General features: G+C 44.3%; 1 protein-coding gene across 1 annotated transcript in view; it reads left to right on the top strand.

Annotated features, from left to right (window-relative positions):
- The window catches only part of LOC126273203 (lachesin-like), a 138,412-nt gene that overhangs the window by 72,662 nt on the left and 49,999 nt on the right, over positions 1–15,751 (top strand). The window contains exons 4-5 of the mRNA XM_049976747.1: positions 1,212–1,370; positions 8,374–8,508. Of these exons, the coding sequence (XP_049832704.1) occupies positions 1,212–1,370; positions 8,374–8,508 (294 nt within the window). The remainder of the gene's footprint in view (positions 1–1,211; positions 1,371–8,373; positions 8,509–15,751) is intronic.

The raw sequence follows: 15,751 nt of genomic DNA, 5'->3' as shown, positions 1-15,751 counted from the left end.
TGAGCATTGCTGGCGTCAAAAAAATCATGGAATATACACTGAAGAGCCAAAGAAACTGGTACACCTACGTTATATAGTGTAGGGCCCCCACGAACACACAGAAGTGCCGCAATACGACGTGACATAGACCCAACTAGTATCTGAAGTACTGCTGGACGGAATTCACACCATGAATCGTGCATGGCTGTCCATAAATCCATAAGGCTACGAGGGGCTGGAAGTGTTTTCTGAACAGCAGATCTCAGAAGAGTCCTCCTAGAGCCACTCTGTAGCAATTGTGGACGTCTGGGATGTCGAATTGTCCTGCTGGAATTGCCCAAGTCCCGTCGAAATGCAAAATGGACAGGAATAGATGCAGGTGATCAGACAGGGTGCTTACGTACGTTTCACCTGTCAGAGTCGTATCTAGAAGTATCAGGGGTCCCACATTACTCCACACCATTACAGAGGTTCCACCAGCTTGAACAGTCTCCCGCTGACATGCAGTGTCCATGGATTCATGACGTTGTCTCCACACCGGTACACGTCCATCCACTCGATACAATTTGAAACGGGACTCGTCCGACCAGTCAACATGTTTAAAGTCATCAACAGTCCAATGTCGGTGTTGAAGGGCCAAGGCGTAAAGCTTTGTGCCGTGCAGTCAGCAAGGGCACACGAGTTGGCCTTCTGCTCCGAAAGCCCATATCAATGATGTCTCGTTGAATGGTTCACACGCTGACACTTGTTAATGGCCCAGAATTGAAATCTGCAGCAATTTGCAGAAGGGCTGCACTTCTGTCACGTTCAACGATTCTCTTCAGTCGTCGTTGGTCCCGAACTTGCAGGATCATTTTATGGCTGCAGCCATGTCGGAGATTTGATGTTTTACCGGATTCATGATACCCACGGTACACTCGTGAAATGGTCGTACGGGAAAATCCCCACTTCATCGCTACCTCCGAGGTGCTGTGCCCCATCGCTCTTGTGCTGACTATAAAACCACACTCAAATTAAATGTTGACAACCTGCCATTGTAGTAGCAGTAACCGATCTAACAACTGCGACAGACGCTTTTTGTTTCATATAGGTGTTGCCGACCGCAGCGATGTATACTGCCTGTTTACACACCTCTGTATTTGAATACGCATGGCCGACCTCGGGCGTCTGTCGTTAGCTCTGCCTGTGCTGTGTGCTGTGTGCCCGTGTGTGAGGGGTGTCTCCGGCTGCAGGTGTCGTGGGTGCGACGCCGTGACTGGCACATCCTCACCTCGGGCCTCTTCACCTACACCAACGACGAGCGGTTCCAGGTGGCCCACTCCACTGACGAGGACTGGAGCCTCCAGATCAAGTACGTCCAGAAGCGTGACAACGGCACCTACGAATGTCAGGTGAGAATGCAGCCGAACATTCATAAATTGGATTCTTTCAGTGGTTTACATCCCAAATTTTAATCAATTTTCGTCCTGTTACCCTCACTCTAAACATATGATTATTCAATCTCACGTTATTATGTTTCTTTTCGACAATTTCTTTCAAAATTTACCCCAATACCTTTCCCTAATTTGTTGACACAATCTGCAGAGAACTGTTGCATTAATACTCAGGAATATCAAATGATAAAATCATTTTTACAATTAATTGCGGTGTTTGCAAGATTCAATAAGCAATATTATTATTTCGGGGCATAATAACGTTCTCTGTATCTGAGTGGTCACCTTGTCTGATGATCATCCTGAGGACTCTACTTATATTCCTGTTGTTTTTCTTGTTCGGAGGACTGGTGCAGGCCTATCAAGCTTCGTCATACTCATTGAGGTGCTACTTCAGTGACAAGTAGTATTTTGTTTTATTATCCTCACTCCATAGGTGTTTTACTCAAGTTATTACTTAGTCACATTTAAGTATGACACTTCCCAGTTTCCTTTCAAAACTTGCTCAGATTTTCTCTGTTCATATCGCACTAGCTCATAAAGTGAGAGATTTGCAAAAAGAGACTCTCGACGAATCCTTCAAGCATAATACAATTGGTGTGATGCTGCATATGGAAGTACAGAACTCGTTTGCTCTGTACAATCTTGGGATCTCTGAAATGTTAAGGAAATTGCTGTTTGTCACAGTCATTTCACGGTGTCGCCAAAGGCAGAAGGTCGTTCGCTTGTAATCGAAGGCATTTTAAATGAAAATTCGAGGCAAGGCCATTGGGGCTGTAATTATAGCTCTGCTGTTTCAAGCTGATGCAACAAATTTCCCTCTCACAAGGTACATGTAACAGACGACTATCGTATTTTTGAATAAAAATTGAATAATCTGCCTGGACAGAGATTCTGAAATACATCTTCCATTGATAACTGCGTGAAATTTTCCGAAATTTTGTTAGGAATGCGGTCATTATAAGCCTCAACATAGTGAGAGAGGGATATAAACACCAGCGGAAAAATCCTCCTATTGAAGCACAAGAAAGACAAACATGGCCCTGTTTACAAACTAGGGTACTGGCTGCCTCATTCTACCTACCTCAGAATATGTGAAAACTTTTCCAAGCTTTTTAGCATGTGAACATTTTCGTGCCCTTTTTAACACGCAGCTCACGTCTCACTCCCACGAGCTCCCCTATTTGTAACTCGCTCATACCCACTAGTCCATCACTCGCTCATACCCACCCACTCCCACTAGCCATTTTCACTCACTCATTTAGCCCCGATTACCGCCATTATCTCTTTCTGCCTTTCACTGCCTCCTGACAACTACAGACTCCTTCGTTCTGTCCTACTACTACTGTCTGCTCTCACTGTACTATCTCCCTCTTACTCTTACTCTCTCTTACTTCTACTATCTCATTCGTTCCATCCCACTGTCAGTATCTCTCGCTTCCTCCTTGTCATTACCATACACTCTCTCTCTCATTATCACTGCCCCTCACCCACTTCCACTTTCTCCTCTTCTTTCTCCCTCTCCCTCTGGTGCTGTCTCCTTCATTCTTTTGCTAGCACTGTTCACAGTTGTGTCACTGTGAGCTATGTTCCATTGCGACTGTGTCTCTCTCTTTCTCTTACGCTCTTCGCTCATCCTATACCGCAACCACTCTCTGCTATCTTCTTGTACTTACTACATTTCCGTCTCTTTCGCATTTCCACAGTATCCTTGTCTCTCATCATGAAAACGCGAATACGTTCACATATCGGAATTATTGGGACTTTTTTTTTTTTTTTTTACGGTGCTGGGAAAGGTAGAATAAGGAAACTGGTTTCCCACTTTTCAGTCAGAGTCTTTTGAACAGGAGCATATTCACTTTTTTTTGCTATGATAGCAGCATTTTTCCTCTGGTTCCTTTCTTTTGCCTACTACAGGAGAGCATCTTAAAACTATGAAAAAACTCTGTGAATCAGTAAAGGTTTGAAAGTTTACTTATACGAAAATGAAATTAATTTTGGACCTCAGGCAGTGTCCTTCATTACCACAAGAAGAAGTTTCCAGAACTATTATTACGTGAAGGAAGACACTTCACAGCAAATTTCTCCATGCTACGTCTCTTTCTAAACTGCGATTTCTCTTCACACTGTGTTTCACGTTCGTATTATAATTGTACAAGTAGGGTAATTTTGAATCTGCATATCTCTGAACCGGATAGAGATATCAAAGAACTTTTCAAATTTGTCCTAGATCTGAATCTTAAGGGCAAATCGTAAAAATTATAGGCGTTCGCTGTGCACGTCTTGGAATCCTCGACTCGGTTTTGGTACCGAAATGAAATGTTTTTGAGCTGTTTCTCTATAACGGGTAAAAATTATTTGCTAATGGGAATATGGAATAATGTGCTGTCCTTAGTTCTTTATATATCCGCTGATTACCGCGAAAAATGGTGAAAAAGCTTTTTTCGGGTTTTCTGAGAAACCGCCCACGAACTAAAAGATGCTCTCCATGAGCCCCTTGAGGAGCACCGTAGAGCACATCTGATGCAAAAAGAACTAACCGATTTGCTCGACTTGTCTAAGCTGGAGGAAGTGTCTAATATTCTTTGACCCTGTTGTGTTGTGTATACAAATGGTTCCTAGAGCAATGGCCACCCATAACAGATGACCCCAACAGAACCCGAGAAATGATCCAAGGAACAATGCTAATGCGCTGCGTTTTGGAACATATTCGTCGCAAAGTACAGAGATTCGAGGGGTCTCAAGCCATAATTTCAGCTGAATTTGAGAGGGGCTTCACTCTTGGTTTGCAGAAGGTCACAAGAGAAGTGTTCCAACGACAAAACCAGAGTAAAACAGAACGTAAATGCGGAGATACATCCGTTATACTGAAACAATTTATCTTCATAAGTTTCCATTTGTAGTAGCGATATTTGAAAATTACAGTCATATTAACGAAAAAGAGAAGTCGCTGTGTTGTACGTTCTTCCGTCAACCATCACTCTAGTGCAAATGGCGTTTTTATGAAGCAGTTGAAAGACTGCAGTGTGGGAGAGAAAACAAGACCAACATGTCAACATGCTGCACTACCAAAAATCAGTGTGACGGCAACATCCAGACGTTTGTCACAGAATTTCCATTGTGCTCTTTTTGCTGTGTTTCAATCACTTCATTTAAATACCATACTGAAGTAGCTGCGTTGCTCATAATTACAATGCCACGTTCCTTCGGGCATGCGTGCTTGCACATTCTAAAGGCTAGACCAGCCACTTGCGGTAAGCGGGACATCCGGGATCGAGTCCCGATCCGGCACGAATTTTCATCGTCATCATTCCCGTACACGACTGATAGTTGTCCGTGAATACGAGTACATATCATCTGATGCACTTCACTTACACTCTAACTTCGCGTTTCGATGACGAATAAGGAAAGAACGTATAACGACACAGAAAATTACACTTATGAAATTATAGCTCTGTAAACACTGCATACTTTGCCAAACAATATCCATTTTGTAACTCTTGTGAAGATGTTGGTCATAACGGTGTGGTCAGCTGTGATGTTTGTTCAGCGGCTTGAGTTTCTCATACTTTACATTCGCTATCTTTTAGAGACTGCACACAAATGCAGAGTTGTAAAAATTAATTATGTTGGTGAGTGGTAGGACGGACCTAACTCCATTCGGTTTTGGTAGCGTTTAGAGCTAGGGTACTCATCGCGTTACCAGTGTTTTTAAGACTCTTCGACCCATTTCCTTACGGTTTATCATTCCCTTCTCGGGTCTAGCTGGGAACAGTTAGCTTAAAGGCTTCACTCCAGCGTTGCCTTTGACTTGAAGATAATATTATAAATGTCGGAACTGGTGAATTTCATTTTGTAAGTAACTAAAAGCCGTAATTTTGAGGAGCGTTTGGACTATTGGGATGGCGATGGTGATCTTGATGTGCTGCACAGGGTGTCATAGCTGCTGTGTTATTGTTGGAAACAGAGTGGCTTACACTGTCTAGCCAGATATGGTAAACAGCAGCGTGGAACGGTATTGTGGCTCGGAGGGTTGACATGAGGTGGATGTGTGCAGCCAGTGTTGGTTGAAGAAGGGGTTTGCCGTGTGGCCAGTGGGTATTGGCTGAACTTGTGGCAGCGCTCGGGCTGTAGTGGCGTGTCATAGCAACGGAGGCGCTGGGCCGTTCGGGCTGGGAAGTAGACCAGGCGACCTTACAGAGGTGGGAAAGAGAGCAAGGGGAAGAGGATTGATTCTGGGAATTGTGGGGTGGCATTTGAATCAAAGTTGGAATGAGAAGATATGTGACTGTTCAAATAGCAGGGAGCACATCGAGGTTTATATGCTGACGAGCCAAAACATAATGACCCCTGTCCACCGCTACGTCGGATGCCGCCTGGTACCGCTGCTTACACGTGACGCAGTAAGAAAACGATCTAAGAGGAACAGACACGGACGGGGGTCACACAAGTGAAGATATGGGTGAAAATGGGGAAACCCATTGAGATAAGCTACTCTGACGGCTATTGCACAGAGCGTGTGAACGAGCATTTAGAAAACGGTGAAGCTGGTCGAATGTTCACATGCTACTGTCGTGAGCGCCTACGGAGGGATATGGAAGTACGGTGGAACTACCACTAGGCGCTAAGTGGTTGGACGTCCACGGCTCTTCACAGAATGAGGGGTGCGGAGGCTTGTCTACTTTGTAAGGTAGAACAGCTGGTGATCTGTGGCCTCTCTGTCGAAAGAGTAGGATGCTGCTGCACGCACAAGTGTTTCGGAGCACACCATTCATTGTACACTGTTGTACATGGAGCTCCACTGCAGGTCACCCCCATGTGTTTACATGTTGAGCCAGCAACATCGTCAATTGCGATTGCAGTGGACGTGGGACCATCGGGATTCGACTGTCGATTAGTGGAAACGTGTCGGCTCTTCGGGTGAATCACATTTTTGCTACACTAGGTCCACGGTCGTCTGCGCAAATGCCATCATCGAGGTGAAAGGCGGCTGCAAACGTGCAGTGCGACACGGACGCAGCCTCGTGGAAGCAGTATTACGATATGGCAGGCATTCTCCTGCATTTGGATTGGAGACGTTTTAGGAATCGAATACACGCTGACAGCTGCGGACCACGTGCATACCTTCAAGCTTCATGGCGATGTCGTCTTTCACCAGTATAATTGTTCATGTCTCGGAGACAGAACCGTGCTACACTGTCAATAAAATTCTTCTGGGTTAGAGACAGCATTGTAATTTATAAAATTCCAACGTTTCGGCGTCTCTTGCAAGACGCCTTCCTCAGGGTGTGTTTTATTGACATTGACAACGGCCGCGGAAGCCTACGGTTGCATTTCGTGCTACATTGGTTTGAGAAGCTTCATAGTGAACTCACGTTGATTTATCGTGTGGGAAACAACTAGGCACGCAAATCAGCGGCCCGTTATTTACGCAAATTACGTAACCTACGCGTAGATATCAAATGCCACAGCTCCACAAACCTACCAACCTACAGAATCATTTACGTATTTCGCTCCATATATGGAGTAAGGAGCTATTAAGGAGCTGGCCATCATGTTTTGACTCATCAGTGTATGTTATAGGTGTGGGCAAGCGTTGGGGATTGTTTGGTTGCGGTGGTACATCGTCACTGCGAATGGTGAACATTTGTCAGGTTTTGTGTGCGCATATTTTGTCCCATATTCACAGTATTTATTTCTTCCGTCACGGGATTCAAGCTTGACTTTGCGTTTAGTGGCCGTGTGCTTCGACCATAGATACTAGTACAATGGCCTTGCTGTGCAGAAGCTATAGGGCTAGTGTGGCTCCAACATAAACCACGTGACTACTGGCAAAACGTGGCGGGATTTCAAATCAGCGGGGTGCCAGCCTGTGTTTGTATCGTATTTTCCCCACATTTATCAATTGACTGCCAAACGCTTCCAATAAAAATTACTTTTTTATTTGTGAAAAATTATGCCAGTACTACATTTAACCTGGATTTGTTCACAGTACCATTTATAAAATCTAACAAATACAACGAACGCGACTCTGGTAGGCAGCGGGACGAAATTACTATAAACCATCAATTAAAGTAAAATGTCGTTAAAAGTATTTTAAACAGTAAGAGTGGGCTCGTGTCAAAACTTTAAACATTGGATTCGCCGCGTTCTGAGCTCTGATCACTTATAAAAGAAAATGGGATACGGGAATTACATCAACTATAGGTGCCAAAATTGTCGACTTTAGGAGCAGGTCCATTTTAGAGTATCAATTTTAGGTGCACTTCAAAGTTTCAGTTTCCACTATTTTTACCAAAGTTTAAACTATCAGTTAAAAAAAAATGATATTTTAGATGAAAGTTGTGACTTTAAAGTTTCAGAAAATAATTTTGGAGCCTACATGTATTTAATAGTATTAGAAGGTAGAAAAAAATTCTCTTCATGTGTCGACTATAGGTGCTCTTACCTTATTATAATCTTACTTTTATATATAAATCCTTCAGGGCCTGTATCCAAAGCTGCCTTCGGTTTTCATCTTTAAGGAACCTATGAGTAGGAACGAGAAACAGGTATATTTGCTTCTGTAACCGAATTATCACAGATACTTTCCAAAATGTAATATGAGTCTGACTTTATAGGCATCACTTTTAACTCTTTAATTTACTGATACTCTATTTCAAGTGTAAAAAACATATAAAAGTCACTTCAGCAGATTTCAATAAACGCATCTGCACTATCATAGAAACACTTACACGTGAAATGTAATGCCATTTCCCCCGACAAAAGCGCAACACGAAACAACCATGTTTTGCCAACATTCACGTGACTGCAGCCCAGAGATGCTGGAGCCACGAACATGAGGTCAGGGCCAGTGTGTTGTATTTATGGTGGAAGTGGCCGCGCTAGGCCTTGGCGCGCTGTGGATGTGTTTCCTGCCGGGTGGCCCACCAGCGGCACTTGCGTCACCGCTGTGTTGCAGGTGGCGACCGGGGCCGGCACCATGTCGCACTACTTCAACCTGCACGTGGTGGCGCCGGCCGCCTTCATCCTGGGCAGCGGCGAGTACCACATCGGCGAGGGCAGCACCATCTCGCTCGTCTGCATCATCGAGAACGTAAGTCCGGCCGGCAGCAAGCGCGTTCCGTGCACTCGCAGCGGCCGTAGCATCCTTTACGAGTGCTGTTTCGGACTACACGAAGAGAGCCTGCTAAAAGTAGCACGCATCTCATTTTTTTCACTGTCTTCTGTAGTAACCATTTGCTAGTTCGATCAAAGAGACGAATTGCACGCTTAATGAAGTGAAGCGTTTCGATAGGTGAAGTAAGTGGATGATACTTCTCCATATCTTGACCTGAAGCCTGTATTTGCAAATAAGTTGATGGACAGTGGCTCACTTTACACCTACGTTCGATACTCCGCAGGCTACCTTGCGGTGTGTGACGGAGGGTACTTTCAGAACCACTCCCACTTCTCGCTATTCCTGTTCCACCTGCGAATGGTTGGGCGGGAGGAACGGGTGCTGCTAACCACGCGCAGGGGCTCGACTCTAAATTTATCTTCATGGTCCCTTCGCGAGATATAGTAAGATCCACATTGGATTTTGCAATTTTAATAGTAAACTACACTGTGATGCAGAATGCCTCTCTTCAGCACCTTCCACTGGAGTTGACTCAGGACATCCGAGATGGCTTCGTCCTAACTAAGTGAATCTGTAACGAACCGTGCTGTTCTTCTTTGCGTTTTCTCTGTTTCCTCTGTTAATCCACTGTTACCAATGAGAGTTCTGCAATAGTGTAATCATACAATAATGAGTCTTTGTGGCTATCCATACACAGTATGTTACATTTGTTCATTTTAAGGGTAAATTACCACTCCTTTCACGATGCTTCGATCCTCTGCTGGTCTTTCTATATTTACCGTTACGACTTCTCTGTACACAACAGCGAAAAACCTCAAGGAACTTCCCACGTTGTCTACTAGGTCACTTAGACATAATTATTAGCTAAGTATCTCGTGAACAGCTACCACATAGCGGTTGTTACACTCGCAGACATATTCAGTGTTTACATGCCGCAACCACATCCTCTCACAACATAACTGTTGGGAGTCAGAGCGGTCATATCCCACCTACCAATCTCTCTGAAACCACAAGGTGATGCTATGCCCTCGTTGGAGGTGACTTTGGAAGAACTACGAGAGGTTATATTTACCGGTAATACCAACAAAATACCAGGCCCTGACAAGCTCCATCTTGAATTTTACAAACGGTTTTTTCATCTTATGGGCCCAACGTAGTTCGCGATGTACAGAGAACTCCTGAACCCCACTTTCCAAGCATCATCTGAATTCAGTGAGGGAATCTTGATTCTGGTGCCCAAACCCGGCACAGGCCGTCGCCCGCTTGGTTTTCACCCACTGACAGTGCTAAACACTGACTACAAACTGTTGACACACATCCAGTGAGGGGCTAATATCTACGGTAACACCGCCCATTCACACTGATCAAACCTGCCTCGGAGGCAACGCTAATGTGTTTATGGCTTTGAGCACCAATAGAGACGTAGTGGCGCTGATTCAAACGTGCCGTCTGCGAGGTGCTCTTATTGCACTGGATTTTGGCCATATTTTCGATCGCGTCCATCATGGATTCCTGCGTGCAGTTATGGAACATATCGTCATCCGCACGTAATGACATCTGTTGTGCTTCGTTTGACCCATGAAGCGATCACGAGGATTCTAGTAAATGGCGATCGGTTCTCCCCCGTCCATGTCAACAGGTCCGTGAGACAGGGCTCTCCTCTTTCGGCCATGTTATTCCCCATTGCCCTCGGACTCACTCTTCACGGACTGCGGAGACGCTTTGAAGGACTTAACCTACACTCCGTGACCTTTCGAATTGGTGCGTATGCCCATAATGTGATGTTCTTAGCACGGGCTAGTGACAAAATACAAATAGCGCTTTCCTGGCTGCAGCAGCATGGGGAATGGCAGGCAGTGTGATCAACTTACGAAAATCACGCTACGTGGAGATGAGACGAGGCATGCCGGCGCAACTGCATGTATCCCTGACATGGTCCCAATGCTAAAATGTACAGGGATATAGTTCCATCGATAAATACAACGTTCGGCGGCCTTTGCGTATTGTCTCATGTTCAGTTAGCCTCGTGCTTATTGGACGCCCAGTCTCACCTACATACACCAGTCCACATTCACACTCGACTTCATAAACTCCGGCGGCATGAAGACGGGTACAGACTTCAAGCGTCTTGGCTGCCTGCTGTGACAGCTTTGCGGAAGGATAGCTCGCGCAAAGCAACAGGCGTGCGGTAGGCCACAGCGGAGGATGGTACACAGAGCGCTGACGCGGCCTAGTCGATACTAGGCAGTTAGTAAACAACGCTACGCTGCAGCCGCCGCTAAGTCTCCTATTCGCCGATTTCAACCAATGGCAGGCAGTAAAGGAAACTCCAATGGAAAACGCCTATTTCCGCCAATAACAAGACGCAATGCAAACGCCAATAAAATGAACTACCTGTACCCATCCTCCTCATCCTCATATCCAATCACAACACTCTTCCATAGTATATATGTACCCACACTGCGCTCATTCAGCAGTTAGCAACACACCCTGAGGAAGGTGTCTTGCAACAGACGCAGAAACGTTGGAATTTTATAAATGACAATGCGGTCTCTAACCCAGAAGAATTTTATTGACAACTCTCATAACGTATGGCAAGGAAAAAGCGAAATGGCTCCGAGATACACTTATTACTACATGGTGCTCCATGACCTGTGCTCAAGGGCCCAACAGCCCGAGCGTCAAGCGGAAGTCCATCGCATTCAGGACGTGCATTTTATCGATCACGAGACGTCGACTGAAGGGACTTTCGCTACGTGCTCGGTGCTTGGACAACGTCGATGGAGAACGTATTAGCATCCATCATGTGTCCAAGGAACATGAGCGTAATCGCCTATCCTTGATACAGTGCTCCATGATGACGATGGTCGGACTTGACGTCACAATAGGACATTGCTGCTGCGTTTCGGGAGAATTATCGCCTCCTTTTCACTGGGACGCCGATGGACAAACGGATAGGAGACGAAATTTTGCGACAGATACAAACGAAGGTTGATGGTCCGGATGCAAAGGTGCTATTGGAACCCTTAACGGAAGATGACATCCAAGGGGGGGGGGGGGGAGGGGGAGGAGGGGGGGGGGGTCACTCACGAAGGGTGCGGTGCATAAATCCCCAGGGCCAGATGGGTCGTCACTCGAATTTTATCGCGCATTTGCGGATTTAATGATGTCCCAGTTGGTGTTGATGTATAAGGAGTTATTGAGCCCTGGCACAGACGTTCCGTCGCAGTTCATGGCAGGACTGCGTATCTCTTTTGGTCATCAGTCTACTGACTGGTTTGATGCGGCCCGCCACGAATTCCTTTCCTGTGCTAACCTCTTCGTCTCAGAGTAGCACTTACAACCTACGTCCTCAATTATTTGCTTGACGTATTCCAATCTCTGTCTTCCTCTACAGTTTTTGCCCTCTACAGCTCCCTCTAGTACCATGGAAGTCATTCCCTCATGTCTTAGCAGATGTCCTATCATCCTGTCCCTTCTCCTTATCAGTGTTTTCCACATATTCCTTTCCTCTCCGATTCTGCGTAGAACCTCCTCATTCCTTACCTTATCAGTCCACCTAATTTTCAACATTCGTCTATAGCACCACATCTCTAATGCTTCGATTCTCTTCTGTTCCTGTTTTCCCACAGTCCATGTTTCACTACCATACAATGCTGTACTCCAGACGTACATCCTCAGAAATGTCTTCCTCAAATTAAGGCCGGTATTTGATATTAGTAGACTTCTCTTGGCCAGAAATGCCTTTTTTGCCATAGCGAGTCTGGTTTTGATGTCCTCCTTGCTCCGTCCGTTACTTGTTATTTTACTGCCTAGGTAGCAGAATTCTCATTAGACTGTTCATTCCGTTCAGCAGATCATTCAATTCTTCTTCACTTTCACTCAGGATAGCAATGTCATCAGCGAATCGTATCATTTATATCCTTTCACCTTGTGTTTTAATTCCACTCCGGAACCTTTCTTTTATTTCCATCATTGCTTCCTCGATGTACAGATTGAAGAGTAGGGGCGAAAGGCTACAGCCTTGTCTTACTCCCTTCTTAATACGAGCGTTCTTGATCATCCACTCTTATTATTCCCTTTTGGTTGTTGTACATATTGTATATGACCTGTCTCTCCCTATAGCTTATCCCTACTTTTTTCAGAATCTTGAACAGCTTCCACCATTTTATATTGTCGAACGCTTTTTCCAGGTCGACAAATCCAATGAACGTGTCTTGATTTTTCTTTAGCCTTGCTTCCATTACTAGCCGTAACGTCAGAATTGCCTCTCTCGTGCCTTTACTTTTCCTAAAGCCAAACTGATCGTCACTTAGCGCATTCTCATTTTTCTTTTCCATTCTTGTGTATATTATTCTTGTAAGCAGCTTCGAAGCATGAGCTGTTAAGCTGATTGTGCGATAATTCTCGCACTTGTCAGCTCTTGCCGTCTTCGGAATTGTGTGGATGATGCTTTTCCGAAAGTCAGATGGTATATCGCCAGACTCATATATTCTACACACCAACGTGAATAGTCGTTTTGTTACCACTTCCCCTAATGATTTTAGAAATTATGATGGAATGTTATCTATCCCTTCTGCCTTATTTGACCGTAAGTCCTCCAAAGCTCTTTTAAATTCCGATTCTAATATTGGATCCCCTATCTCTTCTAAATCGACTCCTGTTTCTTCCTCTAACACATCAGACAAATCTTCACCCTCATAGAGGCTTTCAGTGTATTCTTTCCACCTATCTGCTCTCTCCTCTGCATTTAACAGTGGAATTCCCGTTGCACTCTTAATGTTACCACCGTTACTTTTAATGACACCAAAGATTGTTTTCACTTTCCTGTATGCTGAGTCTGTCCTTCCGACAATCATATCTTTTTCGATGTGTTCACATTTCTCCTGCAGTCATTTCGGCCTAGCTTCCCCGCACTTCCTATTTGTTTCATTCCTCAGCGACTTGTATTTCTGTAATCCTGATTTTCCCGGAACATGTTTGTACTTCCTCCTTTCATCAGTCAACTGAAGTATTTCTTCTGTTACCCATGGTTTCTTCGCAGCTACCTTCTTTGTACCTATGTTTTCCTTCCCAACGTCTGTGATGGCCCTTGTTAGGGGCGTCCATTCCTCTTCAACTGTGTTGCCTACTGCGCTATTCCTTATTGCTGTGTCTATAGCGTTAGAGAACTTCAAACGTATCTCGTCATTCCTTAGAACTTCCGTATCCCACTTCTTAGCGTACTGATTCTTCCTGACTAATGTCTTGAACTTCAGCCTACTCTTCATCACTACTATATTGTGATCTGAGTCTATATCTGCTCCTGGGTACGCCTTACAATCAAGTATCTGATTTCGGAATCTCTGTCTGACCATTGTTGTTGTTGTTGTCTTCAGGCTTGAAACTGGTTTGATGCAGTTCTCCATGCTACTCTATCCTGTGCAAGTTTCTTCATCTACCAGTACCTACCGCAACCTACATCCTTCTGAATCTGCTTGGTGTATTCATCTCTTTGTCCCCCTCTACGATTTTTACCCTCCACGCTGTCCTCAAATTCTAAATTGGTGGTCCCTTGATGCCTCAGAACATGTCCTACCAACCGATCCCTTCTTCTTGTCAAGTTGTGCCACAAACTTCTCTTCTCCCTAATCCTATTCAATACATCCTCATTAGTTATGTGATCTACCCATCTAATCATCAGCAAGCTTCTGTAGCACCACATTTCGAAAGCTTCTCTTCTCTTCTAGTCCAAACTATTTATCGTCTATGTTTCACTTCCATACATGGCTACACTCCATACAAATACTTTTAGAAAAGACTTCCTGACACTTAAATCTATACTCTATGTTAACAAATTTCTCTTCTTCAGAAACGCTTTCCTTCCCATTGCCAGTCTACATTTTATATCCTCTCTACTTCGACCATCATCAGTTATTTTGCTCCCCAAATAGCAAAATTCCTTTACTACTTTAAGTGTCTCATTTCCTAATCTAATTCCCTCAGCATCATCCGACTTAATTCGACTACATTCCATTATCCTCGTTTTGCTTTTGTTGATGTTCATCTTATATCCTCCTTTCAAGACACTGTCCATTCCATTCAAGTGCTCTTCCAAGTCCCTTGCTGTCTCTGACAGAATGACAATGTCATCGGCGAACCTCAAAGTTTTTATTTCTTCTCCATGGATTTTAATACCTACTCCGAATTTTTCTTATGTTTACTTTACTGCTTGCTCATTATAGAGATTGAATAACATCGGGGAGAAGCTGCAACCCTATCTTACACCCTTCCCAACCACTGCTTCCCTTTCATGTCCCTCGACTCTTATAACAGCAATCTGGTTTCTGTACAAATTGTAAATAGCCTTTCGCTCCCTGTATTTTACCCCTGCCACCTTTAGAATTTGAAAGCGAGTATTCCAGTCAACATTGTCAAAAGCTTTCTCTAAGTCTACTAATGGTAGAAACGTAGTTTTGCCTTTTCTTAATCTTTCGTCTAAGATAAGTCGTAAGGTCAGTATTGCCTCACGTGTTCCAGTATTTCTACGGAATCCGAAATGATCTTCCCAGAGGTCGGCTTCTACTAGTTTTTCCATTCGTCTGTAAAGAATTGGCGTCAGTATTTTGCAGCTGTGACTTATTAAACTGATTGTTCGGTAATTTTCACATCTGTCAACATCTGCTTTCTTTGGGATTGGAGTTATTATATTCTTCTTGAAGTTTGAGGGTATTTCGCCTGTTTCATACGTCTTGCTCACCAGATGGTAGAGTTTTGTCAGGACTGGCTCTCCCAAGGCCGTCAGTAGTTCCAATTGAATATTGTCTACGCCGGGGGTCTTGTTTCGACTCAGGTCTTTCAGTGCTGTGTCGAACTCTTCACGCATTATCGTATCTCCCATTTCATCTTCATCTACATACACTTCCATTTCCATAATATTGTTGTCAAGTACATCGCCCTTGTATAGACCCTCTATATACTACTTCCACCTTTCCCTTCTTTGCTTAGAACTGGGTTTCCATCTGAGATCTTGATGTTCATACAAGTGGTTCTCTTTTCTCCAAAGGTGTCTTTAATTTTTCTGTAGGCAGTATCTATCTTACCCCTAGTGAGATAAGCCTCTACATCCTTACATTTTTCCTCTAGCCATCCCTGCTTAGCCATTTTGCACTTCCTGTTCATCTCATTTTTGAGACGTTTGTATTCCTTTGTGTCTGCTTCATTTACTGCATTTTTATAT

The sequence above is a fragment of the Schistocerca gregaria genome, chromosome 5 (assembly GCF_023897955.1).
Source record: "Schistocerca gregaria isolate iqSchGreg1 chromosome 5, iqSchGreg1.2, whole genome shotgun sequence".
Taxonomy (NCBI): domain Eukaryota; kingdom Metazoa; phylum Arthropoda; class Insecta; order Orthoptera; family Acrididae; genus Schistocerca; species Schistocerca gregaria.
The sequence above is the reverse complement of the archived record's forward strand: the minus strand, read 5'-3'. Positions and strand labels throughout refer to the sequence as shown.